General features: G+C 50.2%; 2 protein-coding genes and 1 long non-coding RNA gene across 16 annotated transcripts in view; 2 read left to right on the forward strand and 1 right to left on the reverse strand.

The window, feature by feature from the left end:
* The window catches only part of LOC138924226 (uncharacterized), an 8,892-nt gene extending 2,137 nt beyond the window's left edge, over positions 1–6,755 (forward strand). Inside the window, exon 2 of the long non-coding RNA XR_011439031.1 lies at positions 5,125–6,755. This is a non-coding gene — a long non-coding RNA (uncharacterized lncRNA). The remainder of the gene's footprint in view (positions 1–5,124) is intronic.
* Positions 1–10,075, reverse strand: part of CLEC20A (C-type lectin domain containing 20A) — an 18,429-nt gene extending 8,354 nt beyond the window's left edge. The window contains exons 1-5 of one of the 3 annotated variants that reach the window (XM_023640608.2): positions 9,010–9,210; positions 8,097–8,305; positions 3,520–3,585; positions 1,486–1,851; positions 237–329 (exon numbers count right to left, since the gene is read on the reverse strand). In XM_023640608.2, the coding sequence (XP_023496376.2) occupies positions 237–329; positions 1,486–1,851; positions 3,520–3,585; positions 8,097–8,178 (607 nt within the window). In that variant the 5' untranslated portion in view covers positions 8,179–8,305; positions 9,010–9,210. Of the gene's footprint in view, positions 1–236; positions 330–1,485; positions 1,852–3,519; positions 3,586–8,096; positions 8,306–9,009; positions 9,211–9,918 lie in introns of those variants that run through there. The other 2 variants (XM_023640609.2, XM_070267757.1) reach the window with 2 other exon arrangements.
* On the forward strand, positions 7,710–27,523 carry TEX35 (testis expressed 35). Of its 12 annotated transcripts, XM_070267760.1 has the most exons (10): positions 7,710–7,760; positions 9,514–9,623; positions 17,971–18,124; positions 18,608–18,676; positions 19,686–19,742; positions 20,451–20,510; positions 26,123–26,184; positions 26,415–26,601; positions 26,948–26,991; positions 27,271–27,523. In XM_070267760.1, exons 2-10 carry the CDS (start codon positions 9,589–9,591, stop codon positions 27,329–27,331), a joined length of 729 nt encoding a protein of 242 aa, XP_070123861.1. In that variant the 5' UTR covers positions 7,710–7,760; positions 9,514–9,588; the 3' UTR covers positions 27,332–27,523. The 12 variants fall into 12 exon arrangements, 10 of the variants coding, with proteins under 10 accessions (XP_070123861.1, XP_070123859.1, XP_070123860.1 ...); XM_070267758.1 differs by lacking the exon at positions 26,948–26,991; XM_070267759.1 differs by lacking the exon at positions 7,710–7,760 and having other exon boundaries at positions 9,357–9,623.

Consider the following 27,523-nt stretch of genomic DNA (forward strand, 5'->3'; position numbering starts at 1 on the left):
CTCAGCAGGGTGGGTGGCGCAGGGAAATCCCTCCCTGCACAAGGGGCCCGTGGTTGCCACCCAGTTGGCTCACCTCTTTTCTGGCCCCTCCCTGGCCCTTCTGGGAGGACCCATGGGGCCCACCTGTGCCACGGCACGCAGGCCGCCCTCTCCATTCCCCATGCCCTGGAGACCTCAGAATCCAGCCAAAAACAGGGTCAAAACACCCATACAGAGCAGACAATAGGGGCGTGTACTTGGACTGGGCGTTGTCCCTGCTGTCACGTCTGAAGAGGGAGCGTAGAAGAGCTGAGGGAGCGCTGCCAACTCCCGGTGTCCACTGGAGGCGTCTGCGGGAAAACAAGGAGCGTGAGTGTGAGGACAGGGCTGATGCAGGACACACAGCAACCCATCACACCCAGCCGGCCTGTGAGAAGTCCCACCGGGCATTCAGGGACCAGCCTTGTCACAGTAACCAAAGTGAGGAGGGCTCGTATAGTGTACATTTGCCACGTGCCACTCACGGGATAGGTGCTCTCACAGTCTTTAATCCTCACCACAGCTCTTCAAGGGAGGGACCATCCTCCCTATTTTACAGACAAGGTCATGACTCTCATCAAATCCCACAAAAAGAAATAGCCAAGAGCAGGCAAATCCACAGAGACAGGAAGTAGATTAGTGGTTGCCAGGGCTGAGACTGGGGGAGAATGGGGAGTGACTGCTAATGGGTGACGAGTGTCTTTTGGGGGTGATCGAAATGTCCTGAAAAAAGATGGTAGTGATGATTGGACAACCCTGTGAATATACTAAAACCCACTGAACTGGACACTTCAAAAGAGGGAATTTTAAGATATATGAATTAGATCTTGATAAAGCTGTTACAAAAAAGAAAGAAAAGAGGGAGGAATAAAGAGAAGAAAAGAGAGAAGGAAAGGACAAGGCAAGATGAGGCTTGTGGCTGAGGAGACATGTTATAAACGAGATCCAGAATAACCAGGAGGCCTCTGGTTCCCATGCATTCGTAGTGACATGGACGATGACGATAGCTAATATCCATCGGGTGCTCACTCTGTGCCAGGGTCTCTCCCAGGTCCTTTCTACACATTATCATTCAGTCTTCAGAGCCATCCTGTGAGGTGCGTGTCATCAATATCATTGTGTTAAATATATTCCCCAGACGAGGAAAAGGAGGCCCAGAGATGCTCCCACCTTATTTCTAGCGAGTGGTAAAGTCTATCTGATTCCAAAGCTCACTTTAAATCATTTCCTGGCCCAGCAATGTGTTGCCATTGCTAATTCCTAATGCCCTGAGGCTCTTGGGTCCATTCTATTCTTTAAAGATCCCCCAGAATTAAAATAAAGCCTGCTCCAGAACTCGGTTATCCTCAGAATCTAGAAGTGCTTCCTTAGGTCTATCCTCAGTGTCTCCTGCTGCCACGTAAACCCATTTCCCATCCCGTTCTAGCCTTGGTGGGCCACGTGCCCGTGGGGTCAGCTGCCACTCACTGTAGAAGCAGATGAAGGGCTTCAGGGCAGAGCAGACATCTGAAGAAACTCTGGGGGCGTAGCGCGCAAAGATGCGAAGTCCCGCACACAGTCCTGGCCAGAACTCGGGCACCTGCAGCCAGTGGGGGATGCTGGCACCCAAGTCACTGGACCAGCTCAGAGACCGAGAGGCCGCATTGAAGTAGAGGCCAATCCAGGCCTCAGTGTCACTCGTGATGGACTTCAAGGCCTCCCTGTCTGCCTCGTCAATCACCGTCTGCAGGTCGGCCAGGTCCGTCTGGTGACTGCGGCAGTACTGCAGGGCCGCCAGCCACGTCATTCCTCGGTCAAATCGCGTGAAGGTCTGTCCGCCAATCTGGATCACAGCTGGAGACAGAGAACATAAAGGCCACAAGCCTGAGGTCCTGGATCTCTGACATCCGGCCCTCATCACCCCTTGGGGACAGAGCTCTGGTCTGACCCCCGCCCTTGTCCCCAGTCCCTGGGTGTTAGGTTTGATCAAAACCACAAGTTTATAGGCAGGCTAAATACTAGGTTGGGAGAATGAATGAGCTTTCATAGCAGCAGCTGGGTGAAAGAACATTTGGAAAAGCCGGGGTTAAGAGCTCTCCTCATGGCTAAATGGCCTTATGAGGGAAGTCTAAGTCTCAGTTTCTTCACCTACATTCATTGAACTTACAGGATTACGTGAAACCATATACAGAAATGGTTTAGCACAGTGCATGCAAATATAGACTCTTTATTAAGTGGTAGGCAAACTTTGGGGGAAGATAATGAGGGATGTGGGACAGTCCTGGCTTGGAGTCAGCCTCCTTGTGATTCCCAGGGGCTGGGCCTGCTGGGCTGGCTCTCAGGAGGCTGCAGGGCTGAGGCAGAAGAGAGGAAGTGTGTGATGTTCCTCATGACATCAGGAGAGCCAAGGAGAAGGGGCGAGCCTGCCGAAGGACAGACGTGCTGGACAGGAGGCAGAACAGGCCTGTGCCCAGTGGCCCTGACTTCTGGTGGAGCTCGGACAGACCAAGACACTAGCCTCCCACAGTCTCCACCCTCAGTCCCCACATGCCCTGCCCCTTGCCAGGCCTGTCACAGAAGCCCAAGCAGCTGTGATTCTAAAGGATGGCCATTCGGAAAGGATGCGCTTCAGCACCGCCTGAGGGGTGGTCCCAGAGACCTGATACAGGAAACTCTCTGTTTGCAGAATTGGGAGTCACATCCTCAGATTCAAACAGGGCCTCCCAGCTCTCTGACACAGGCCTGCTCACCTAAGCCCGGCAAGATTTGCCTAGTTCCCTCATTTCCCTATCTAAGCTGACTTTTTTAAGGTTACCCTTTACTAGACACCCAGTGCTCGCCAGCCCCAAGCTATGCATGTGGCGTACATCATCTTTTTAAATCCTCACTGTGATCCTGAGAAGTGGCCTTTATTAACCTCATTTATAGAGGAGAAAAGGGAGGCTCAGGGAGGTGAGGACTTGCCCAAATTCATGCCATCTTCAGTGGCAAGACGAGATTCAGATGAGGTCTGCTTGCCTTGGAAGCCTATGACATTTTCTCTCTACAACTTCCAGACTCCATAAGGCAGAAAACCAGCTCTATACAGCAGACTCACAGAGGAGTCTGTCTCCTTCATCACAGAATTTCTCTACATCAGACATGGAGAAACTGTTTTTTAATACCAGGGCGGTACTATCCAGAGGGGGAGTCCCCCTCACAAGATGGATGGCCTGGGCTGTGATGAGGTGCTGCCCATGCCTCCACCCCCAAGCCACTGAGGTGGGGCCATCAGAAGAGCCGGGATGCAGCCTGGGCAATGCCACTTCCTGGTTAGAGACTTGAGCAAGTCATCTTCCCGTCTGGGTCCATCTGAATAATAAGGGCGTTGATCCCTTCCGTGGGTCTCAGCCTGGGAGCAGCAAAGTGAGGGATCCCTCAGCCAGGCAGGGGTTGGGGGAGCAGAGGGCACAAGGTGGCATGAACCTGCCAGCTGGTCCAGGTGGACAAGGCCAAGGGAAGGCGAAGCTCCTGAGAGCGTACCTGGCTTTGGAGAGGTGGTCAGCCTGAGAGCAGGCCCCGTGAAGATGCGGTTTCCCATGGCAGCGGCTGTAAAACAGAAACAGACGCCACGTTCTGCGGGGAGTGGGGCTGCCCAGGCTCCTCTGCAGGCCCCAGGAACCACAAAGTTGAAGCCAGGAGAAGCCTAGCTCAAGAGTAGGCTTGTTCATTCCTATCTACATTTATTCAATAAATGAGCACCTACTGTGTGGCGGATGCTATTTAGGCCCTGGGGAAACAGCAGAACTAAGACAAGACGGATCCTTGCTCTTGAAGAGAATATGAGTAGGAGCCAGCCCTGCAGAGAGGCGGGAGTACCCTGGGCAGAGCCAAGGCTGAAGTCCTAAGTTGGGGGGGGCCGTGTGTGTGAGAGGAGCAGAAAGCAGCCAGGGTGGCCCCACAGAGGGCTAGGAGATGAGGCCAAAGAGACCAAGCAGGGCCTGGTTGGCTACCAAAGGCATGTGATTCTAAGTGCTAGGGGAATCTATTGAATATGTTTAAGCAAAGTGATCTGATTTACACTTTTAAGAGCTCACTCAGTGTAGAGAACAGACTGGAGGGGGCAGGGGCAGACCCCCATGGAGGCAGTGGTGGTGTGCGCTGGGGTGCACTTGCAGAGTCCCAGAGAAGTGGGTGGAGTCGGCACCTGTCTTGGTGGAGTACTGAGATGCCAGACGGAGTGGGAGAAAGCCCAGCACACACAGCTCTTCCTTGGAGGGGACTCCCAGCCCTGCACGCACACCACTCCTAGAAATCTCTCTACTGGCTTTGGAATCCCAAGGTCAAACCTAGGCCACAGTCGGTGTCATTCCAAGGCCCTATGACAGGCATGGTGTGGCAGAGAATTGGGGTCACATCAGGCTGGTCATCCATGCCCCTGTCTGAGGGGTTAGTGTGGTATAGAGTTGGGCTTGGCTGACAGAGAAAAGCAGAATCTGACATTTTTGACCAGGAAAGTGCTGTCTGGTTGGTTACATCCTTCTATGTAATCTTCTCAGCACCTTCAAGACAAAGGTCAGTGGCGTAAGCTGTGTGGACAGAGAGGGGCCAGCCAGGGGCAGGATGGGACGCTGTTCCCCAACAGCCAGCATCATGCACATCGAGTACCAATAGCGGACTTCCTGCAGAGACGCCCGAAGGAGCTGGCTCCACCCACCCGCTCCCGGAGGCCGCGGTTGTCTCCGGGAGAGGCTGGTCTACCCTCCCCGGCCCCATGAGACATGAAACCAGTCTGTGCGTCCTGAGAACGGCAGAGACCTTGAATTCCACTCCGGTTTCTGCAGAGAGGCAAATGGATCCCCCACCTGCCTTTCCTTTTTTCCTCTCTTTTTCCTCTTCCCCCAAATCCTTAATTGGCAGAAGGAGGGGACATAGTGGAACATTCTGGAGTTTACTTTTGCTCTACCCTGATTTATACCTATTTCTCTGATGGAGTCTTGGGAATGAGGGACAGAGGAAATAGAAACTGAGGCCACAGAGAAGAATGTAGCAAAAACGGTTAAAATAACAGTCACTTATCCTCTGAAAGAATTGAGCACTCTCTCTCTCACTCTCTCCCTCCCTCCCTCCCTCTCATTGGCTCTTGAGAAGCGAACCTGGGAGGAAGACCAGGCCCAGAGTAAGACTCTGAACACACCATCGTAGCTGATGAAGGGCTTCTGAGCTGTGCAAAGACGGCCCCAGGATGGGGACAAGGGATATGGAACACAGAGCGGCACAGCCCTCCCTGAAGACCAGCAGCAAGCTCCACACCAGGGTGGTGAAGGTGGAGCCACCGGACCAGCTCAGGCCGTGAATGTGCACATCAAAGGCCAATCCACTTGCTGCTCGAAAGCGAGTAGCGAGTAGCAGGTGTCCACATGGTGTCTGTGTGGTGCAGCCTGCCATCCCGCAGGGCGTCAGACCAGCTCAGCTCCTCCTCCCCCCTCCAGAAGCTCTTATTGCTCATCAGCCACAGGACTGGGGCAGGAGAGGTGGTCATCGCATGGCTGTCCCCGCCTGACCCCCTAGTCCCCAAGGAGCTTTCAGCTACACCACTGGCAGCCTCTTTATCCTCTTCTCTCCACTCCATCCCTCACCACTGGTCTCCTAGTTGTACACAGCTTTGCCTCCAGGCCTTTGCACAAACTGCTGTCTTGGCCTGAAAGGATGGGCCACCGCAGCCAGCTCCCTCAATGCCCCATTCTCTAATTCCCTCATCTCCCACTTCCCTTCACCCAGCTAACTCCTCACCCCTCTGCCCCCTCCTGAGTAGGTGCCCTTCCTGTTTGCTCCAATGCACCCTCCTCAGGGCTTAGTAACCATTGATGGTATTTACTGAGCACTCGGAACATGCCATTCGCTCATTGAATCCTTCCAACAGCTCCTTAGGACAGATAGACATCACTCCACATGTTTTACAAATGAGGAAAGCAAGTCACAGAGAGATAAGTAACTTGGCCAAGGCCACCCAGTGGGAAGGGATAGAGCCAGGACCCAAGGACCCTGGGCAGGGCTCCCAGGTCCAGGCCCTTGGTTCACAGCATGGTACCGCCCTGACATAGGCATCAGGGGCTCGGAACTGGGGCTGCACATTAGAGTCACCTGGGGGGCTTTTCAAACACACCGATGCCCAGGCCCACCCTACAGCGAGGATCTGAATCTCTGTTGCTGGGACCAGCATCAGAATTTTTTTAAAGCCCCCTGGGAAAGGACGTTTTTCCTCGTCTGTCTCTCCAGGCAACTTGGGAGCAAAGAACAAGCCTTATTCATCATTGTATTCCCCGTGCCCAGCACATAGAAGGGCTCAGCATGTTGAAAATGAATGAATGAATGAATGAACTAATGAGCAAATCGGACTTCTCCCAGGAGCCAACCCCACGCCCCAGGATCTCAGTGCTCGCTTCCCTCCTTCCCTGCCTGCACGCGCCTGTGGAGGTCCCAGCAGACGAGGGCTGGCCCAAGGGCGACTCTGCTCTGCCCAGTGCCTGCTTGTGCAGAGGGGTCAAGGCGGGGAAGGCACCTCTCGCTGCCAGGATCCTGGGACCAACCTCAAGCCAGATGCCCTAGAAGAGGAAAATAAGCCTGAAGAACTGGGCTCACAGCATGGCAAGAATATGCCCAACAGAGAGGAGGACAGGAAAAAGAGTGAGCTCCCGCCCACCAGGGTCCAAAGTTGAGAACAGTTGGAGGATCCCGGGGTCAATGAAACAGAATAGAAAAAATTACTTTTCTTACGATGTGTGATTCACTTTGATATTTTTTCTCCTGTTCTGCTTCATTTTTTAAAATCCCTGGCTGTGGCCCGCTAAATTGATTTTAGGATATAATGGGTCACCACCTGCAGTCTGAAAAATGCTGCCACCCCAGCTGATCTCCCGGCTTTAAACACTGTGTGCTGACAACTCCCAGATTCCAACTCCACCACTGAGCTCGCGCACGTGTGTCCGACTGTCCGCTCCCTACATACGCATAGACCCATCCTGCCCATCTGTTCTGTCCTGGTCCTCTCAGCTCCTTCCATGGCACCCCTCAATCCAGTACCTCAAGCCCCAACCCAAGAGTCATTGTTGGCCCCTCTCTGTCCCTATACTTAACATCCAATCACAGCAAATCCCGTCAGTCCTACGGCCAGCGTGTATCTTGAGGGGTCTTGAACTTCCCACTTCCTTCCAGGCCCCTGCCACCCTCGCCCAAGTCAGCATCCGCTCTCTGGGACTGATGGCGCTGGCCCCAACCCGTCCATCTGCTTCTGTCCCCAGACATCACAAGACATCCCCACTCCACAGCCAGAGGGACCTTTCCAAGACAGTCACTCGTCACTCTCCTGGGTTACCACCTTCACGGGCCCACAGCCCACAGGCCCTGCAGTCCTGGGCCTGCTCCTCTAGGAAGCATCCTGGGCCTCTGCCTTTGTTCCTCACACACTCCAGGTTCCTCCACTGGGCTTTTTTGCTGTGCCTGGCGACCTTTTTCTGGCTTTATTCTCTGCAGTTTCCCAGTTTACTCCTTAGATTCAGCCCAAATCTTTCTCGGAGAAGCCTTCCTGCCCACTTGACCTCAAAAACGCCCCACGGGCCTCTCCCTGTGACTGTCCCGCTCCTGTCCCCGATCGTCTCCTTCACTGCGTGTGTCACGTTTTGTAATAATCTTGTTTACTCTCTTCTTGCCGAATGTCCGCCTCCCACTAGAATGCCAGCTCCTGAACTCGGGGACCGTTTCTCACTGGCCCTGCTAGGCGCTTGGTAAGTATTTGTTGGTTAGACGTGTAAATGAAGAAACGAATGGGTGAAATTACACGCAGAACAGCGAACTCCAGGCCTGGACCCTGGGCCCGAAGACTCGGGAGCGGACGGAGAGGCAGCACGCGGGGGGCTAGGGGTGAGGGCTCCGCCCACCGCGCCTGGACTGACAGATGAAAAGCATTCATTTCTTTCCACTTTGTCTCCCCTACAACCTGGGACCCTCGGGGGAAAGGTGCCCGGCCTTGCACCGCCCCAGACCCTAGCCCTGTGCACGCGGGGAGCCCGGTGCCCTCCTGCTGAGCCCGGTGCCCTCCTGCCGAGCCCCGGCGGCCTTACCTGCTGCGCGGAGGGAGAGCAGCAGCGCCCAAGCCAGCATGCTGCGCAGGACAGGCTCCCCGCCTCCGGCAGAGGCTGGCATGGTCTGGTTATTTCTTCCTTGCTCTGCACTCTCCTCCTCTTTCCAACCCAAACTGACAGATTTTACTAGACAAATGTTTATTCAGTGCCTACTGCATGCCAGCCACGGTTGAGGTGCTGAGGACAGCCTGAGTAAAGCAGAAAAGATCCCCGTCCGCCTGCAGCTTACAGGGATCCGGGGAGGCAGGGAGTAGGGTGACGGAGGGCAGGCTCCGTTAGACCCTGGGGTCCTCAAGGGCCAGAGTGGAGGGAGACAGAGGAAGGGGTGGGAGGCAGAGAGAGGAGGAGGTGGGGAGGGAGGAGGAACTGGCATGTGTGCGCCAGGCGGCGCTGGGCCGTCCTCCCTGCCCACACGCACAACCGCCACCACACTAGGGAGAGGCCACCGTGGTCCCCAGTTCACAGGTGAGAAACTTGTGGCCCGGAGAAGGGAAACCACTTGCTCAAGACTACATGGTAACAGGAAGCAGCGGGGCAGCAATTCAGGCTCAGGTGCCCGGAAAGCAGGAGGTAGGGAGGCGCTGGGCCCCAACAGGTCCTACTTCGGGGAGGTCAGGGGCCCCCACCCCGGTCTACGCCCTGGCTCCCTGGTTAAGCACAGACCAGAGAGCACAGCACTTTCTCTGGGCAACCGGAACGGCTTGCTCACCCGCGCTCGCCCTCTCTCTCTCTGTCTCTCTCTCTCCAACCCTCCCAACACCCAGTTTATGTCCGGAGCTCTCTCCACTCGCCCAAGGAATGTGCTATTGGAAACCACAGCCTGGAGGGCAAACAGCCCCTCGGACTGAAAGGCCAAAGGGAGGAGGAAACGGTGGTTAACGCTTCAACATACTGTCCTGCCACAATATTCTCTTGTGCAGTGATGGCTTCGGATGGCTTCATCCCAATGGGAGCCCCTTTGTGCCAGGGCCTCTCAGGGCCACTCTCTGGGGACAGAAGAGAACCTGACACCCCTGGCCTGGGAACCGCCACCCTACTCGGACCCTCTCACTCGGCCCTGGGGGCCATTCACGTGTCTTGAATTAAGGGCCCCGCTGGGCACGCGGGCTTCCCACGCGGAGCGGACAGAACCAGGCCGGGAAGCGCACTGAGGGGCGGGGTCAGGCCAGCGTCTCCGCAGGGCGGTGCTCGCTCGCGCTCAGGGTTGAAAGTCCATGCGCATTTCTCTTTTCTCCCGTAGACTGTGAGCTCCTGCAGAGCAGGGCCTGCGCGCCCCCTAGTCACAAAGCCCTCACCCCATGGCGAGTCCAGCAAAACCGCTCAGTAAAGAGTAGGCGTTACCGTTTGTAGTAGGAGTTGCTACTGTTTTTCTCTTTGGATTCCCACTCCTACCTAGGAGTCTGTCCGGTCCGTAGAGATCTTGAACACGTGAAAGAACGAGGAAACTTAGACTGGACACGGAGCGCTGGTGATGAGAGAAGAGAGGACAGCCCTGCTCCCCAGGACGTGAGTTTCGCTGGAGTTGCGCCGGAAAACACAGGCAGGGTGAAAGGAACCGAGAGAAGGAAGCAGCCGGCTTCCTGAGCGACCCGGGAACAAACACTAGGTTTGCATGAGCCGCGGGAAGCCAGCGGATGCTCCTGCAGCATCTTCTCCCGAGGGGGCCCCACATCCACCCAGACACAGCTCACCCTCAGGTGCAGGTCTACAACTCTCACTTTCCCACAATCTACAGCTCTTTTTGCTCCCAGACCAACTAGATCTGTGTCCCCAAGGCGGAAGCTGCATTTGCCACACTCACTTTATTATAGGGACAGGCTCTCAGCACCCCTGAGCGCCAGCAGGTGTTCTTCTGCAAAGCGAGTTGCCAACGACGGGGGTCTTTGTTGGAGACGTGCACTGTGGCCACAAGGCCCCAGCCAAGCACAACTCGAGTGGTTTTCTCTAAGCCTTGATTCCTATGAGATAATAGAAAATATATATATTGGTCCCTGCCCCTGGTTCCTGGCACAGAGCTCCTAAAACCTGGGTGATAGGACTGTCTTTTGTTCTAATGAGGTGACTCTTGGTGGGCTCCTGGATGGGGGCTGGTGACCCAAAAGACCAAGCCATGATGAGGAGCTTGGAACTTTCAGCCCCAACCCCCCATCCTCCACAGTTAATGACTGATCGTGCCTACATGAAGGCACCACGAAAATCCTAAGTGTCGGGGTCAGAGAGCTTGCAGATCGGTGAACACATGGAGATTTGGGCAGAGTGTCACCCTCGGAGAGGGCACGTGAGAGCTCTGTGCCCTTTCCCCATACCTCACCCTGTGCATCACTTCCTTCTGTCTGTTCCTGAGTTATGTCCTTTTGTAATAGGCCAGTAATCTAGTAAGTAAAATGTTTCTCTGAGTTCTGTGAGGTGCTCCAGCAAATTAATTGAACCCAGAAGGGGGTAGTAAGAACCTCCAATCTATAGCTGGTTGGTCAGAAGCACAGGTGACAACCTGGACTTGCGATTGGTGCCTAAAGTCAGGGGTCGGGGGAAGGGGATGATAGTCTTGTAGGACTGAGCCCTTAACCTGTGGCATCTGACACTATCTCCAGGTTGATAGTGTCAAAACTGAGTGAAATTGTAGGCTACCCAGCTGGTGTCACAGAGAATTGCTTGTTGTGGGGAAAATCCCCCACACCTCTGGTGTCAGGAGTGTGGTGAGCGTGGTAGTGGTGTGAGAATAAAGGAGACACACGGGAGGAAAGACTGGGGGTGGTCTTCCTAAACAATTCCTTATCTGTAAAATGAAGGTAGGAATAGCTCTTTTGCAATGGTATTATGAGGATTAAACGAAATAATCTTTATCATGGCTTTGACACACTGCACAGATGCCGGTGTGCAAGAAACACTGCATCTCTTTATCGTCTCGAGATTAACTGAAGTGTTTTAAGGTTTGCACACGATCAAATGCACCTGTTTTAAGGATACGGTTTGATTGGTTTGCAGAATGTATGCACAAGTGGAACCACCATCACAGTGAGGTAGAAATACATGCACAGTGCCTGGTTAAGGCACTAGCTGTTCCGTTGTAGTGACTCCCCAAGTCCTGGGATGGGGACCCTTGACTCTAGCTCAACCTACAGGAAGAAGACTGCCAGGGCCGCCAGGAAACCACTGAGCCAGAGACTCCAAGTCTACACGCGCAAAGCCCCTCTTCAGGGGTACCAAAAGTCCCTCCTTAGCAATGGGACAGCCCAACGTCTCTTCACACCTAAGCCATCCCTTCGTTCCACAAGGAAATGATGCCACGCAGCTCTGCGTAATCTGCACGCCTGTTTGGCACTAACGAAGCTGTGCAAACAGGCTGAGGAGGCTGGGGGGTGGGGGTGGGCTCAGATCTGGGGTTGCACTCTTGAGGGCAGCTCTGAGAATGAGCTCAGAAGGGGGCAGTGACAGGGTGCAGCCATGGCCGAGGGCTTCTTGAGGGAATCTGAAAAACAAGGTATTCCCTCCTGGAAGAATGAGGGATCTGAAGAGGGTGTGCAAATCGCCTCCTACTAGATGGGCTCCAGGGGACAAAGTACCTTGAGTGAGCACGAGATGGGGAATGGGCCGATTCATAAAGGTGGACGGAGAGAGAGAAATGTCTTTCTAGAAGAGTTTGCCTCGATACCACCAGCCGTGGTGGTGGGGTGGGAGAAAGCTCTCCATCAAGGACAAAGGGAGGAAGGAAGGATCTAGTCTCAGAACAGCCAGGGGCCAGGGTCTGAGTGGAAGGGGCCTGAGAACCCAGGGCCTCCTGCTAGGTCTGCCCTGGTGAGATATCGGCTTGACACATACACACAGCTCAGGGCACACCTTCTTGTTCTTCCACGCCGTGAAAGGATATGTAGATTTAAGTCCAGTCCAAACTGCTGTATGTGGTGACAAGGTCAGGTGAAGGTGAACTGGGGCCAGATGGAGCAGAGTGGAGGCTGATCTGGTGTGCAACACACCTACTGGGACAGGCTGCTGGAGAGGGCGCTGCCCGCAGACCAAACATCCAAGGGGATGAGTCATCAACCTCTAGTGAGGAAAGGCCATCCTAGGTGTCTTCATGCAATAAAGAGCGTCTGTCCGACGTTCGGCTACAGAAAACCAGTCAAGTGAAAGCACTCATTGTAGAAAATCCTGAGGGACTGAGCAGAAAGCTATCAGACCCCTTTTTTCATGGCCGCTAATTAAAATTACCAACACTGAGATTCCATGAGATGTCACCAACTAGAAGTCTTCCACATTTCCAGAGGAAATGTCCTCCTGGGTCACCAGCCAGGAGTTATAGCTGCACATGTGTGAGTTTCCAAAGAGCTACAATTAGCAGGAACTTGTGGCCAACTCTGTCAGTCAGGCTCTTAGTTGCAAAAAGAATCCACACTGGCCAGTTTAATGCTGGGAGGGCTGGAGAAAGCTGGACTCTCAACGTCCAGGACAACGTTCAGAACCACATCAGGGAACTGGCTGATTCCGAGCTGTGGCCTCTGCTCCACCCATGTCAGCCCACAGGATGGCTCAGCAGAGCGGTTTCCCCACAGCAGGACTAGGAGCTAAACAAAAACCAATTTTATGTACAGCATCCCAAAGTGGACCCGGATGTATGTTTTTTATCTTCATTAAATCTAAACTAGATCAGAACAGCCAAGCATTTTGGCATTAAATGCAAGAAGAACATGGAATCCGTTGAATTCAAGATCCAGGAAACCAAGTACCAGTTTGTGAGTGTTCTGTCAATGCTGTTTGCCAAAAAGGAAAAGGTCCACAGCCCTGCGTGGAGCTCAGTCACGGAACAAGAAGGAAGGAGCAAACCTCTTAGAAACTGCCTAATTCTTAGTCTTGAAATGCACCAGAGTTCCCCCCCTCACAGCTCAGCCCCCCTGGGAGCTTCCGGGCTGCTGTGCCTGTGCCAGGAGCTGTCCCCTCCCTGACGGCTCTCAGAATCCGCGTTTGGCTCCCCTGTGTGGAGACAGGTTTAAACAGCCTTCTCTAGACTCATGGCTCTAGAAGCTTCCTTGCTTTCATCGTCCGCAGCTCCAGGTCAGAGATACTCTTGCCCCAGCCCAGGCTCTGGAACTCCTACCAAGGAAGGTTATTCACCCCCGGGCCATTCTTCACATGGACTCTACTCTAAGGTGCCAACGACCCCAAGGGCAGAATGGTGAAGAGAAGGAAGCGCCTGTATGTGAAAAAGACACTGGCCAGGCTGACCCCATAGGAGGCCAACTAGCAACCAGTGTCTCCAGGTTCTGGAGAACTGTGGTCCAGTCTGGGTTGTTGTCCATGTCTGGCAATGAGGCCCACATGTAGCTGTCCTCAGGCAGGGATCATGTTCAGGTGGCTTCATTGGGTTAGACAGCTTCATCTGAAGCAGCTTGTGGACTCAGCCAAGAGGCCTGGAGCAGGGCCCAACCCCCAGGTACTGACCAAGGTCAGGCAGCTTGGTTGGGCCCCAGTGCTGCTCAGAGGGCTTAGGACAACAGAAGCTTAAGAGCAGCCCCACATTCTGGTGCCTGTGGGAGGGAGTGCGGTTTGCAGGGCCTTCCGCAGAACGGGACTGGGGTGGACTGGGCCCATGGTATCGTCAAGCCTGGGACAAACAGGATCATTATTAAAATCTCTGTCTCAACGTCCTAACCCATTGGCCATTCGGGTGACAAAGAGGTGGATCCCTAACCCCAGCTCTAACCATGCCAGTTCACATTTGCTAGGAGATTTAATCCTAGCTCAAGTGTCCTCTGTAATCTTCCCTTTTGGACCTTGTTGGCTACCTCCCTTTGCACTAAAAACAGAAGACCCCTAAATCAAGTTTTCTTCCAGGGGACTTGTTAGAGTGACATAAGAAGGATGAGATGCACGAGGAAGGTGCGGCAGACATTGGCTACCTGCTCCTTAACCTTTTTCCTCTTATTCTTGGGAGAAACCTGGCCACGTGTCCCAGCCTCCTTTGCGGTTAGGGTGGCCTTGTGGTTGCGTTCCAGCCAAAGAAGTGGCAGTGGAACAATGCAGGCTGCTCCCAGGCTAACCCATGGAGTCCTCCCATCTCCCTGGACACCATGTAAAAAATAATCCCCCAACAAGGGCAATTGGGAGAGGCTACCGTGCCGATCAGTTTTATCGCTGCCGTGCTAAATAGAAATTTGGAGGGGTCGGAGGCGGAGAGCAGGCTGTCAGGGACTGGGAGGGCAACTGCAGAGAGGCTTGAGCAGGGAAGCTCCAAGAGGCAGGAGGACACCTGCCATCCTCTCTCTGGATTCCACCCAAAGAGGGTGAGGGAACACTAGCTGAGCGAGGTGGCCCCAGGGGCCGTACGTAGCAGGAATGGGAGCCTCTGGCTGTTGGCAGCTCTTGCTTTATCTCCCACCGCAGTGCTCTGTAACGGGCCGGCTGTGGGAATAGTAACAGGGTCCCCTGGGTCCTGGGAGGCCCAGCAAACATCTCCCTGGCACGGTGAACACGCAGGAGAAAAAAGCCTACGATCCTCACACAATACACCTGCTCTGACTTCTCACTTACTACTAGCTGTATGGAATTAGCTGGAGATGCACAATGATCTCGTCCGAATATTATGTTGTGTTCCTGAAATAGAGGTCCTAGAAGTTCACATGATAGAAACTGGTATAATTTTTCCATAGAAACAGTATAATAGGATTGTGATTCTAGCCAAGGTCTAATACACTATTTACAGAAACAGTCAGAAATTGCATAGTAACCAATGTGTCAATGGGAAAAGATCCCTGTGCCTTGCACAGTGTAGAGCTTTCTAAGGTGCCTATAAATCAGTCAAGTAGGACAATGCAGTCACCAATCATATTAAATCTCTGAAAAATGTGTGTGAGAGGTTTCCTGGGCCTAGGAAGCAGAGAGCCCGTCGGGCTGAGGGCAGCACGCAGACACTGCAGTGTGTTGGCAGGAGTTGTAAGAGCAAATCACGTGGGTCACATGAATTAGCTATGTCGTGCGAGGTTGACTGGAGACTCTGGCGGTCAGGATTCTGGGACCCTTGAGAAACGTTCATAGGCTTTAGAACACTGTCACCCAGCCGTCAGATAAGCCCCTAAGCACGGATGACATTCTCTTCACGTTCTCTCGGCCCAGATGTGGGTGGTGGCTGAGCCTGGGCTTCATCGTGGGCCAGATCCTGGAATCACGAGAAGCCAAATTCAGAGGCCTAAGACCATTTTGAAATTGTTTCTCCCACACCAGCCTCCCAGACAACACCATCTTCATGAAACTGAGAAACGAGGACCCTTGTAATGAAAAGGAAATCCAAATGACATTGACTTGTGGCTGCTTCTTTCTCTGTTGCGAATATCCCTTCTCCACCAAACTCCATTTGAACATCCGTGGGCTTTATGCTCCTTGCCCTGGTACCAATGGATTTTGCCATGAAGGGGGGTTAGGAAGAGCCTATCTGGCGTTTTTCAGGTAAGAGTGGCCTATGGCTTGCATGTAACAAAGTTGTACCCTGGCAATATCCAGCGTCGCATGCTGCTTCAACCTGGCACCTCCTGCAGGTGCAAAATCTTAGAGAAGAAAATAACCTGAGATGTGCTTATTCAGCTTCACCAAATGGATTTCCTAGCCCTTCCAGAACATATTGATAATAACAAAGATGGAGCGTGCATGGTATCTACTATGTGAAGGCCCAGCTTGGAGCTGTAGGTCTGTTGTTAAATTGACTTCTTTTAGACCCAATTTCCTGATCTGTAGGCCAGTGGGGTCATGTGACATGCTTGGCTAGAAGGAGGCTCATTTTTAACAACTTCTCAGCCCAGCAAAGGAATCTTGGCTGCAGGTCCAGGAGGATCTCAGGCCCAAGAAGGAGGAAACAGTGCCCATCTTCCAAGGACTAGTAACTGTTGAGATGGGGTCAGTCGTTCTCACTGTAGTTCCTGGCTCAAGCCTGTAGGATCTTTGGAAACCTATGGAGAAAGGCCCTCCTGCCACGTGGACAGAGGATCTGGGAGGACTGAGCGAAGTGGTCAAGGATCTGAAAGTGCCAGCCCCTCATTTATGAGTGGGCAAAGCAAGGCTGGGAAGCTCACCACCACCCCTTTTCCTCCCTCTGCAACTGAACAGAGTGACAGTCACACTCTCCTTGTATGATGGTTGTGATGGAATAAGATAGAGGGCTATCACCAGATGGCGGCTGTGAAATAGCCCCCTAGAAAATCCATCAGAAACGCTGCAGGTGGCTCCAGAGGGAGTGTTGGTGCTCAGTGCCTCTGGGAGGGCCGGGCACACGCAGGGAGGGTGGTCAGTCATTACTGGAGAGCGGGCACCTATGTCCCACGTGATTTGCATCAGTTCCTCTACTCCTGTGCCGTCTGTTCCCAGAAGTTCCAAGTTGACCTTTTCTTTAGCAACTAGTAGCTGAAATGAGAGGGAAGAAGGAAGTGAAAGAGGAGAAGAGAAATTAGGCTTGCTAACTGGAATTCTGAGTGATTTTTAGGTGCTAGGGAGGCTATGTTCCTTTGACTCTCTAAGTGCAGATTACAGCTGCGCTCAGAATGGCCCAGGATTCCTCCCCACCCCACCCCAGACTTCTCACTGTCAGCACTGTCCACGCATTGCTTCTTGCCCCAACCCTCTTCCAGGATGATAGAAGAACCAAGAGAAGAGACTGGGGTGGTGCAGGGGAGAGAGGGGACAGGGCCAGCCATGCAGTCAGGCCAGGGCACAGAAATCTCCCTGCCGAGATCGGCACCCCACCAGCACAGAGAACCCCGGGTTAGCATTGTAGATGCACCCTCAACCAGAGAGACTTCAGGGCATCTCAACCCCAAATGACAAAGGGTCCATCCACGTCAGGAGAGCTCGGCACTTGACCCGAGTCCCTCTTCTCAGGGGCTGAGGCACCGCAGGCTCAAAGCTGTGGTGACACTCCGGGCTGGCACATGGGTCCAGGGCATTGTGACCTCAGCTGTTCCGCACACAGAGAGGTGGTCCTCCTGCCCTCACCTTGGCCTGTAATCTGCGTAGGACAGAGGCCTGGTCACGGGGGCCCATTGTGGGGAGGTTGGGAGGTTGAAGAGCACTCCGGCCTCCTCCATCATGTCGGCCAAGAAGGCAGAACTGAAGAAAACAAACCCGGTAAAGGAGAAGCATTGGTGGACCACGTGGGGCCTCCGGGCTCCCCCTGAGTGGAGACGTGATGGTGGGAGAAGGGGTTCAGAGAACGCCCCGATGAATCCTGGGCTCTTCGTTCTCTGTTCTCAGCATGAAGCAGCCTCTCAGCCTGGAAGGAGGGCGGGATTAATTTCTGGCCTTGGGGTGGGAAGGAAAGAGGCCACTGCTGACTCCCTCTGGGACAAGGAGCACTATAATGCTCCACCCCATCCCCACACTCCTGGAGGCAAGGGCCCATGCCAGGCCTGTGGCTGGCCCGCATCTAACAGGCATGTCTAAGGCGCTAAGAACCTTATTAGATAAATGTAATTATCAGCACCAATTTACGGATGAGGAAATGAAGGCTCAGAGAGACTAAATAACTTGCCCAAGTTGACACCACTAGTAAGGAGGACAGCTGAGATTGGAACCCAAGTCTGTCTCCAAAGCCCGTGGTCCTGAAATAATACTTATATGGCTTCCTTTAGTTATCTTAAAGTGCTTCCCCGCCCAGGCTCCCCAGCTGGGAGAAGCTGCCGGCTGACATAAGGAGAGTATAACGTGACCGAATTTGACTTGTCTTGACTCAGGCACTGGTGGGGTATGGGGGCCTGAGCTCAAGTGCATTGGACAGACAGGGTTGGGGTGGGGGCTCTTGCAAGGGTCGGGGGTCACCCTCCCCAGTCCTGGTGCCTGACAGGCTGAATCCCAACCTCCTCTGTTCGCAGAACAGGAATTACAAGACTGTTTGCCTGGAATTGAAGCCAGAGCCGACCAAAGTGAGAAGATTTTTGGAGGCCATGCCGGCAGCCAGGCCTGAGACCCATGGGGAGGTGACTTGGAGTCAGGGGTCATTCGCTGTTCCTGGTGGCCAAGACCTTTCCCAGGTGCTGGGGGATACACTGAGAGACAAGCTCTCTGCTCTCATAGAACTTCACACTAGTAACTAATCAGATACGTACACGAGCAAGGAAAAATTCAGTAGTATCACCTGCTATGCAGAGAATTAAAATAGGGAGACAGGACTGGTGGCTGCTGTAGATTGGGGAGCAGGGAAAGGCCTTCCTTTGAGCTGAGAGCTGAAGGACAAGACACCGGCCACTCAAAGGCCGAGGAAGAGCATTGTGGGCGATGAAGCAGCTCGTGCAGAGGCCCTGAGAGCTGAGGCCCAGAGGGCCAGGAGGAGAGCGGAGATGAGTTCAGGGAGAGGGGAACAGGATGTTGGAAGCTGCTGTGCAGGTGGGGCCACCGGCTGTCACCTATCTGCCCTGGCCAGAAGGGAGGAACAGAAACTCGGGGCGATCTCTCCGGCCTCAGCCGCCCCACACCTGCAGTTTCCAATATTCTGTGTTTCTGATTTCAATCAACAGACATATGACTACAAAGGAGTTAAACAAGAAGGGCCGTTTACCAAACCTGGAGGGACACAGGAGCTAAAGGTAGTCTGCCCACACAGGCAGCAGGGGCCGGAGCAGCACAGGGAGAGGTGGGGCCCACGGAACAACCTCACAGCGGAAGACCTGCTGGCATCTTCGATTCCATTCCAGGCCCTGCAACTTCATTCCCTCTGCTTCTTTTTTTGCTCTGTTTTAACTCTTTATTTTGAAGTAACTTCATTTCAATATTTTGAAATTTATTTTGAAATAACTTCAGATGTACAGAAAAGTTTCAAAAAATAGTACAGTGAATTCTAGTATACCCTTCACCTAGATTCCCCAAATGTTGGCATTTTATCATTGTTCTCTCTCTATATATACATATGTTGGGTTTCACACACACACACACACACACACACACACACACACACACACACATAATATATATATTTCCTGAACCATTTGAGAACGTGCTTCTCTCAAATTTCAGGGTATATTTCCTCAAAACAACAACACTCTCTTACATAGCCACAGTACAATTATCAAAATCAGGAAGTTAACATTGATAAAGTACCCATCTATCACCGTTATTCTAATTTCGCCGATTATTCCACTAATGTCTGTCATAACAAAAGAAAAAACCTTTTTGGTTAGATCCAATCCGGGATCACACGTCACATCTGGTTTCCATGTCTCCTGAGTCTCCTCTCTTCTGGAACAGTTCTTCAACCCTTGTCTTTTGGGACATTGCCATTTTGAGGATTACGGATCATTTGTTTTGTAGAATGACCCTTAGTTTGGGCTGTCTGATACTTCCCCATGGTTAGATTCAGGTGCTCACGTCACAGAAGTGAAGGGGTACCCTGCCCAGGGCATCGGATCAGGAGGCCCACGATGTCTCTACGTCCCACCATCCTGTTTTCTTAGCACATCCTTTCCTTCCTCCCTAATGGGAAGCATCTCCCTGTTCCTTTTTTGAAAATGCCCCGGGATCTTTCCTTTCCTCCTTTTGACCGTTTCCCTTCCATCCAAGACAATTCTTTCCCTTCCCTTCCCTATTTTATTTCCTCAGAATGAACTCAGGGAGGTAAGGGAAGAGCTCAAGGAAAAAATGGAGGAGATAAAACAGGTAAGAGGATGAGACTGTTCATAACTTGGAGGAAAAGGGAGCTTCGGGGAAAATGCAATGCCTAATGTTGAATAGCAACGAAAATCGGGAACTGCATGGAAAAAGCCATCAAACTGACTCAGCCCGAATCCTCTCGAGTATTTAAGTGTTGAGCAGCCTAGGATATCTATTTCTTACTTGTTTGATGCTTAAACCCAATTTTTGAATGGTAAGGACTCTCCAAGGTGTCTCATTGATAAGAACGGGAGATAAAATCTTAGTGACAGAATGAGAGGGGTTGACCTGGAATTTGAGGGCAGTCAGGGACCAATTCCAATCTCCTTAGTCACCTCCCCTGAGCAAGCTGCAGAGCAGGAACTCTCTTCTTGTTTCGTTGATAGAACCCCCGATAGCATACTTAGAAAGAAAGGAAATGCTCAAGCAAGGTGTGACTGAAGCTGTGCTCTGAGCTCCACACAGAAACCTTGCGATAGCCAGATCTGAGCTGTGCCAAGGCCGGTGGTGGTGGTGACCTGATGGTACATGCACCCTAGGCCCTTCATAGACTCCTTGGGAGCCAAGAGGCTTTAATAGGCCATTATTAGTCCATTCCTTGAGTTTTATCCAGCTCATTCCAGGGGAGCATCTGCTGCCCTTTGCTTTAAATGTCCCAAAGCCGACTCCACAGCTGTCTTCAGTAATATGCACTGTGCCTTTCTTCCACATTAGATAAAGGATGTAATGGACAAGGATTTTGATAAACTCCAGGAATTTGTGGAGATCATGAAGGTAAGCATTTACCAAGTGCCTTCCATGGGCCAGCACCATACTGGGAATTAGGGGAAAGATGCCAGACCCTGCCCTTCAGGTGCTTACGATCTGGTAGGAAAAAATTAAATAACAAGTGTGCACCGAGCTAAATGATAACTGGCTGTCGGTTAATTAGGAGTTTAGAGAAGTGAGTCATTAAGGTGGGCTGGGGCAGCCAGAAAAGTCCTTGTAGAGAAAGTGAGTCTTAAGGTGAACCTCAAAGGCTGCGTTGGAAGCTTAATGCAAACCTCACCAAAAGCCCAATGAGGTGGCCAGGTGGTGTAGTGGTTAAGTTCATGCACTCTGCTTCAGCAGCCCTGGGTTTGTGGGTTCAGATCCCAGGTGTGGACCTACATGCCGCTCATCAAGCCATGCTGTGGAGGTGTCCCACATACAAAATAGAGGAAGATGGACACAGATGTTAAATCAGTGACAATCTTCCTCAAGCAAAAAGAGGACGATTGGCAATAGATGTTGGCTCAGGGACAATCCTCCTCACCAAAAACAAATTATTTTGAATTCAACAATTACTGAGAGGATCTTCTAGATTCCAGAATAGTGGTTCTCAAGCCTGAGTGTGTTTCAGAATCACCAGGCACACTAACAAAGAATGCAGAGCCCAGGTCCTGTGTGGGTGGGGCTTGCATCCGTGGATTCTTTTCATGTTCCCCAGGTGAAAGTTTGAGAAATGGTTTATTTATGCTTCTACGTCACCACCGATGCAGAAGCATAGATAGGCAAAAGCAGATAGCTGTAAATTTTTTTAAGAGTTGTAAGGGGGCACTTACCCCTACCAGATAATAAAGTCATGATAAAGCCACAATAATCTTGTCTGGAAAGCCAGACAGATGAAGGAAACCAGCATAAATAATCCTGTAACAGCCTCTCAGCCAGGGATGCACTGAGAATCACTTGTGAGGATTTTTCAAATCCATATACTCAGGCCGTGGCCCAGATGAACTGAATAAAAATCTCTAGATGGGGCATAGATGCTTACAACTCTGCAAGTGATTCTGATGGTTGCCCCTGGATGAGAAGCAGACCCTAAACACCAGAGCAGTAGTTATTAACCTTGGCTGCACGTTGGAATCACCTGTACTGTGGCTGCGACCTGCCACCCGGCCCCTCCCACCGGCCCCTGCCCCATCCCAGGCTGCACCCCGTAACAATGAAATCAGAACCTCTTGAGATGAGGTCCAGGCGTCAGTAATTTCTAAAGATCCCCAGGTGATTCCTTTGTACACTCAGGGGTGGGAACCATAGCTCTATAAAATTTAAAATATGATACAGATGATTTTTTTTTCTATTTTTATTGAGATTATGGTAGTTTACAACCTTGTGAAATTTCGGTTGTACATTATTATTTGTCAGTCATGTTGTAGGTGCACCACTTCACCCTTTGTGCCCACCCCCTCTCCCCCTTTCCCCTGGAAACCACTAATCTGTTCTCAACATGTTTGTTTATCTTCCCCATATGAGTGGAGTCATACAGAGATTGTCCTCTATCTGGCTTATTTTGCTTAACATAATACCCTCAAGTGAACACCCATTCACTTGTTGTGAATGGGACAATTTTATCCTTTTTTATGGCCGAGTAGTGTTCCATTGTATATATATATATACACACACCATATCTTCTTTATCCAATCATCAGTCCATGGGCACTTAAGTTGCTTCCATGTCTTGGCTATTGTGAATAATGCTGCAATAAACATAGGAATGCATGGGTCTCTTTGAATTGCTGATTTCAAGTTCTTTGGATAGATACCTAGTAGTGGGATAGCTGGGTCATATGTTATTTCTGTTTTTAATTTTTTTATAAATCTCCATACTGTTTTCCATAGTGGCTGCACCAGTTTGCATTCCCACCAGCGGTGTATGAGGGTTCCTTTTTCTCCACAATCTCTTCAGCATTTGTTACTATTTGTTTTAGTTATTTTTGTCATTCTAATGGGTGTAAGGTGAAATCTTAGTATAGTTTTGATTTGCATTTCCCTGATGATCAGTGATGATGAACATCTTTTCATGTGCCTATTGCCCATCCGTATATCTTCTTTGGAGAAATGTCTGTTCATATCCCCTGCCCATTTTTTGATGAGGTTGTTTGATTTTTTGTTGTTGAGTAGTGTGAGTTCTTTATATATTATGGAGATTAACCCTTTGTCAGATATATGATTTGCAAATATTTTTTCCCACTTGGTTGGTTGTGTTTTTGTTTCAATCCTGTTTTCCCTTGCCTTGAAGAAGCTCTTTAGTCTGATGAAGTCCCATTTGTTTATTCTTTCTATTGTTTCCCTTGTCTGAGAAGACATGGTGTTGGAAAAGATCCTTTAAGACTGATGTCAAAGAGTGTACTGCCTATATTTTCTTCTAGAAGTCTTATGGTTTCAGGTCTTAACCTTTAAGTCTTTGATCTATTTTGAGTTTATTTCTGTGAATGGCATAAAAGAAGGGTCCATTTTCATTCTTTTCCATGTGGCTCTCCAGTTTTCCCAGCACCATTTGTTGAAGAGACTTTCTTTTCTCCATTGTATGTTTTCAGCTCCCTTGTCAAAGATGTCCATAGATGTGTGGCTTTATTTCTGGGTTTTCAATTCTGTTCCATTGATCTGTGTGCCTGTTTTTGTACCAGTACCATGTGGTTTTGATTACTGTAGCTTTGTAGTACATTTTGAAGTCAGGGATTGTGATGCCTCCAGCTTTGTTCTTTTTTCTCAGGATTGCCTTAGCAATTCGGGGTCTTTTGTTGCCCCATATGAATTTTGGGATTCTTTGTTCTATTTCTGTGAAGAATGTCATTGGGATTCTGATTGGGATTGCACTGAATGATACAGATGATTTTTAAAATGTGAGTGAGAAGGAAAAGATTATGTGATAATATTGAGAACATTGCTTATATTTATACTGCTTATATGAGGAAAAACAACTCTGTTGTTAACACTATAAACTGAAATAGTCTATAAAGTGAATTTAAATAATAAAAACCAATAAGAAGAAATTATCTGCAAATATTTAACTGGATGATCAAAATATAAATACAATGGGAAAAATCCCAAAGGAAATATTGATATATTTAGCAATATGAAATTTTTAGAAACTATAAGAGAAAAGCACCATATACAGAATTAAAAACAAACAACACTTTTGGGGAAATAGTTTTCCACAAATACGATAGACGTAGACAAAAGGTTTTTCTCTGTAACATACGAAGCTCGCGCGAATCAATAAGAACCAAACAAGAAAATGGGCAAAGAGTAGGAACAGACAATCCACAGAAGAGAATATAACTAAAAAGCAATAAATGGATTTAAAAGGGTTACTTCATGAATAATCAAAGAAATGCATATGAGAACAATACTTAGATAATTGTCATATTCCAATAAGCAAAGTTTTAAATTATGACAATTGTAGAGCAAGACAGGAACGCTGTTATACTGCTGGTCAGAGTGGAAGTTTGTACAAATGGGAATAGGAATTAGAAAATGGGTATCAAAACCCTTTGACTTAATCAATTCCACTTCTCAGAACTCAACCTATGAGAATGATCAGAAATGCCAGCACGGGTATATAGAAAGAGATGTTCATCACAGGATTATCGATCATAGGAAAAATTTGCAAACAACTACAATTTTCAACAGTAGAGGAATTAACCAACTAAATGATAGTATATCCATATAATGAAAATTAGGAACTATCAGAGCCAGTGTTTAAAAAGAATGCTTCTAATGAGAAGTGAAAAAGCGAGATGCGAGCAGTATATACAGGCTGATCTCAACTATGTGAGAAAAAAAATAGGTAAGTAAATATCTAGAAAACAAACAGGAAAGAAATATACCAAAAGGGTTAATAGCAATTATTGCTAGGTGATGAGATTAATTTTTTCTTTTATATTCCTCTGTATTGTCCAGTTTCCTACAAAGGGCATGTATTATTTCTATATTAAAATGTGAGCACAGGAAACGTTTTGTGAGTGGGTAGGACTGGGTATCGAAAGGCACAAAGGAAGCTATTTCTGGCACGGGAACAGCTTGCGCACAGCATGGAAGCAGGATGACCATGAAGGGGATCTCGGTCAGTGGGGAGATCAGTCATAAAAGTGGGATCATTTGGGGAAAGTGTGAGAAGTAAAATGGAATGGCACAAAGGCAGCGGATAATGAAGGCTTCTGAGAGATAGGCAGACAGGTTGGGATGTGGTTGTGTAAGCAGTGAGAGGCCTCTGGAGATTCTTAATCAAAGGACATGCAAGGAGCAGCACTTCAGAAAGCTGAGCCCACAGCTGTTTGCAAGGTGGCCTGAGGGGGCCAGGGGAGCAGGTGGGGGCCGTCTGGAGCGAGAATATCAGACAGGAAGCCGAGTCCCGGCTCAAGGTGAGGAAGCTGGAGCAGGCGGAGGAACAGAAGGAAAAGGGTAAATCTGAAAGGTGCATCGAAGGAAAAATACCATTCTTGGTGATTAATCCAGTATATAGAATGAAAGAGAGGCAAGCATCCACAATGACATCAAAGTTTTATTCTGAATGATTAGAAGCAAGTAGGGATAATGACAAGCCCGGTTGGGAAATACAGAGTTAATTTAGAAGAGAAAATGAAGAGGTCCATTTGGGACATGGTGAGTTTGAAGTGATGGAGAGACTTGTAAGAATGTGGGCCATTTTGACTGATTTTTTGGACCCAGGGGACATTCTGACTTCAAGGATATTTTCACCCTATTTATGAATACAAATATTTTGTTCAAAACTTATACTAACATTTAAAAATGCTTTTCAAAAAGGTATTTTTTAAAATTATTTCCACTCAGACAGTATAATTCCTTGATCAATTCTCTACCACAGATCAGTAAACTTTCCAAATATTTCATTTTTTATTAAGATTATTTTCCTTGAAGCAAATTATTTTTCATTTATATTTTATGATGTTCAGTCCAACCCTGATTTTGTCCATAACAAACACTGTCAATGACAACGCCCGCCATCTTAGAATTTCTTCTGTGACCATATTTCTATCCCATTTCCCAGGTCAAATTTTATAGATCTAAACTTTGCCAAGAAGATTTGATTATTCTTTTAGTTCTTAGTAAATAATAAATGAGGTGCCATTTGAGCTACTGTTAGTTTTATATTGTGTTGACCCTTTCTGCCAGGAATTGGGTACAAAACGAAGTAAACTCAAATACACAGGATCTGGGTGCATAGCAGGGGTCATAACATTGGAGTCAGAAGTGTCTTTGGGAGTCTCAAGATTTGTTTTCTTGATTCCGTCATTTTATAGGCATTGAACCAGGGCACATAATGGTCTCCTCCAAGTGTGAAATCAGGTGAAAGAGTTCCTGACCTCTGACTCACCTGGAGAGTTTAGACAAAGCCCTAGGGACTCTCCTGTGCGTCAGTCTCGTCAGGGAATGGGGGAGGGGAAAAGGAGAGGTGGCACATGTCATGTAGACCCCATAAGCCACCTACCCCAAGGCCAGCGAGGACTCTTGAGGAAGTAAGATGCAGAGGTGATCTCTGAGTGGTTTACAGGGAGAGGCAGAAGAAAGGGATTTCAAAGGCCCTGCAAGATGATGATTCTAGCTTTGAATTCTCTCTTGAAGGAACTGCAGAAGGATATGGATGAGAAGATGGATGTTTTAATAAACATACAGAACAGCAAGCTGTAAGTGTAACCTGCACCCATCTCTCCTCATGCCTAAAGTATCTCTTCCCTTCACTGGGCTAAATGTCCCTTGGGGCTCAGAGGACTCTCAGACTCTTCAAGGAGCTGTCTTGGTTTCTATTGCCCCGATGGCTTGCAATCAAAGCCTTCCATGGCCACCTGTGCTACAGGTTATCTCCTTGTCACGTTGGAAGTTGTCTCCCCAACTCTGCCCCTCCCTGACTCCCCAGTCCCCGCAGAAGAGGACCAAAGGAGCAGCAGGAACTCAAGCTCGTAGGAAAGACAGACCCACAGCTTCAGCTCAAGAAAATGCATGGAGCTGATGGAGCTCCACTGGTTCTTCACAAGAAGAGTGTGGCACTGCAAAAACCAAAAGAGGGCCCGCTGGATTGCCTTCATCAATGTGGGACCTGCTGCGTAAGTGAAGCCCTACACCCACCCTGCACCGGCGCTACACCCCTGGGCTCCTGCTCCTCCCTGACCTCCCCTGGGCCCTCTCGCTCCCTTATCTCTTGTTGCTCCACCCCTCTGCTGGCCCCAGGATGCCTCGCCAGCCTGGAGCCTCTCTGGGGTCTTGTCCTCTAGACCTGGGGAGATTCCTAAGCCATGACCAAGTAGGACTCAACCCTGGATGAGCCTGCTCCCAAGCGCCACTGTACTGTTCTGTCCTTTCCTGTAGCAAGACCTGATGAGGTGCCCAGCAGGCTGGCCATCTTGGACCAGGGAAAAATGATCTTTCTTGTGCCGTTTCTGTCCTCTACAGGAGAAATGTTTGTTGTGTGCCCCAAAGAACAACTGCAATCAGGGGTAGGTAGATCCATACAAGAAATGCCTTGTCTCAATCGGGCGCCCCCTCCCCCCAAAGGCAGTGTGCTCAGGCTGCATTCGCATCAAATCCCACCTGTGGTTGTGCAGTTTCTGCCCCCAAAACGTCCACTCAATCTTAGAGGACATGGCACCAGGAAGGAGAAGATGGGTGGCCCAGCCTGGAGGCGGCTGCCCAGAGGCTCCCGTGGAGGGGAGGGCGCCCTGCTGGCTGCTGAGCTGACCCTGCCTCAGGTTCTTGCCTTTCTCCCCCTCTGGCAGGAAACTTCCAAGCCAGGCTTGGGCACCTTTTTCGCCTTTGGCATCTGGAGCTGCCTTCTGATATATCTGTGCTTCAACCTCCATGCGATCGAGGACATGCTTGCAACCTAGCGCCGCCTCAGAACCTACCCGTAGCTCCGGCTCGTCCTCTCCCCACACCAGGCTCCACGCAGTGAAGGCTCACTGCCCTCTTTCATGCCACCCCGCCCAGGCCTTTCTCCACCTGGAGATAAAACCTTCATTTAAAGACAAA

The sequence above is a fragment of the Equus caballus genome, chromosome 5 (genome assembly GCF_041296265.1).
Source record: "Equus caballus isolate H_3958 breed thoroughbred chromosome 5, TB-T2T, whole genome shotgun sequence".
NCBI lineage: Eukaryota > Metazoa > Chordata > Mammalia > Perissodactyla > Equidae > Equus > Equus caballus.

Bases quoted from the DNA above. Each gene is read 5' to 3' on its own strand.
- TEX35 (XM_005609695.4), top strand. From the start codon at position 17,184: ATGTCGGCCAAGAAGGCAGAACTGAAGAAAACAAACCCG. The intron at 19,743-20,450 runs GTAAGAGGATGA...CTTCCACATTAG, and splicing joins AAATGGAGGAGATAAAACAG to ATAAAGGATGTAATGGACAA. The intron at 26,185-26,414 runs GTAAGTGTAACC...CTGACTCCCCAG, and splicing joins AACATACAGAACAGCAAGCT to TCCCCGCAGAAGAGGACCAA.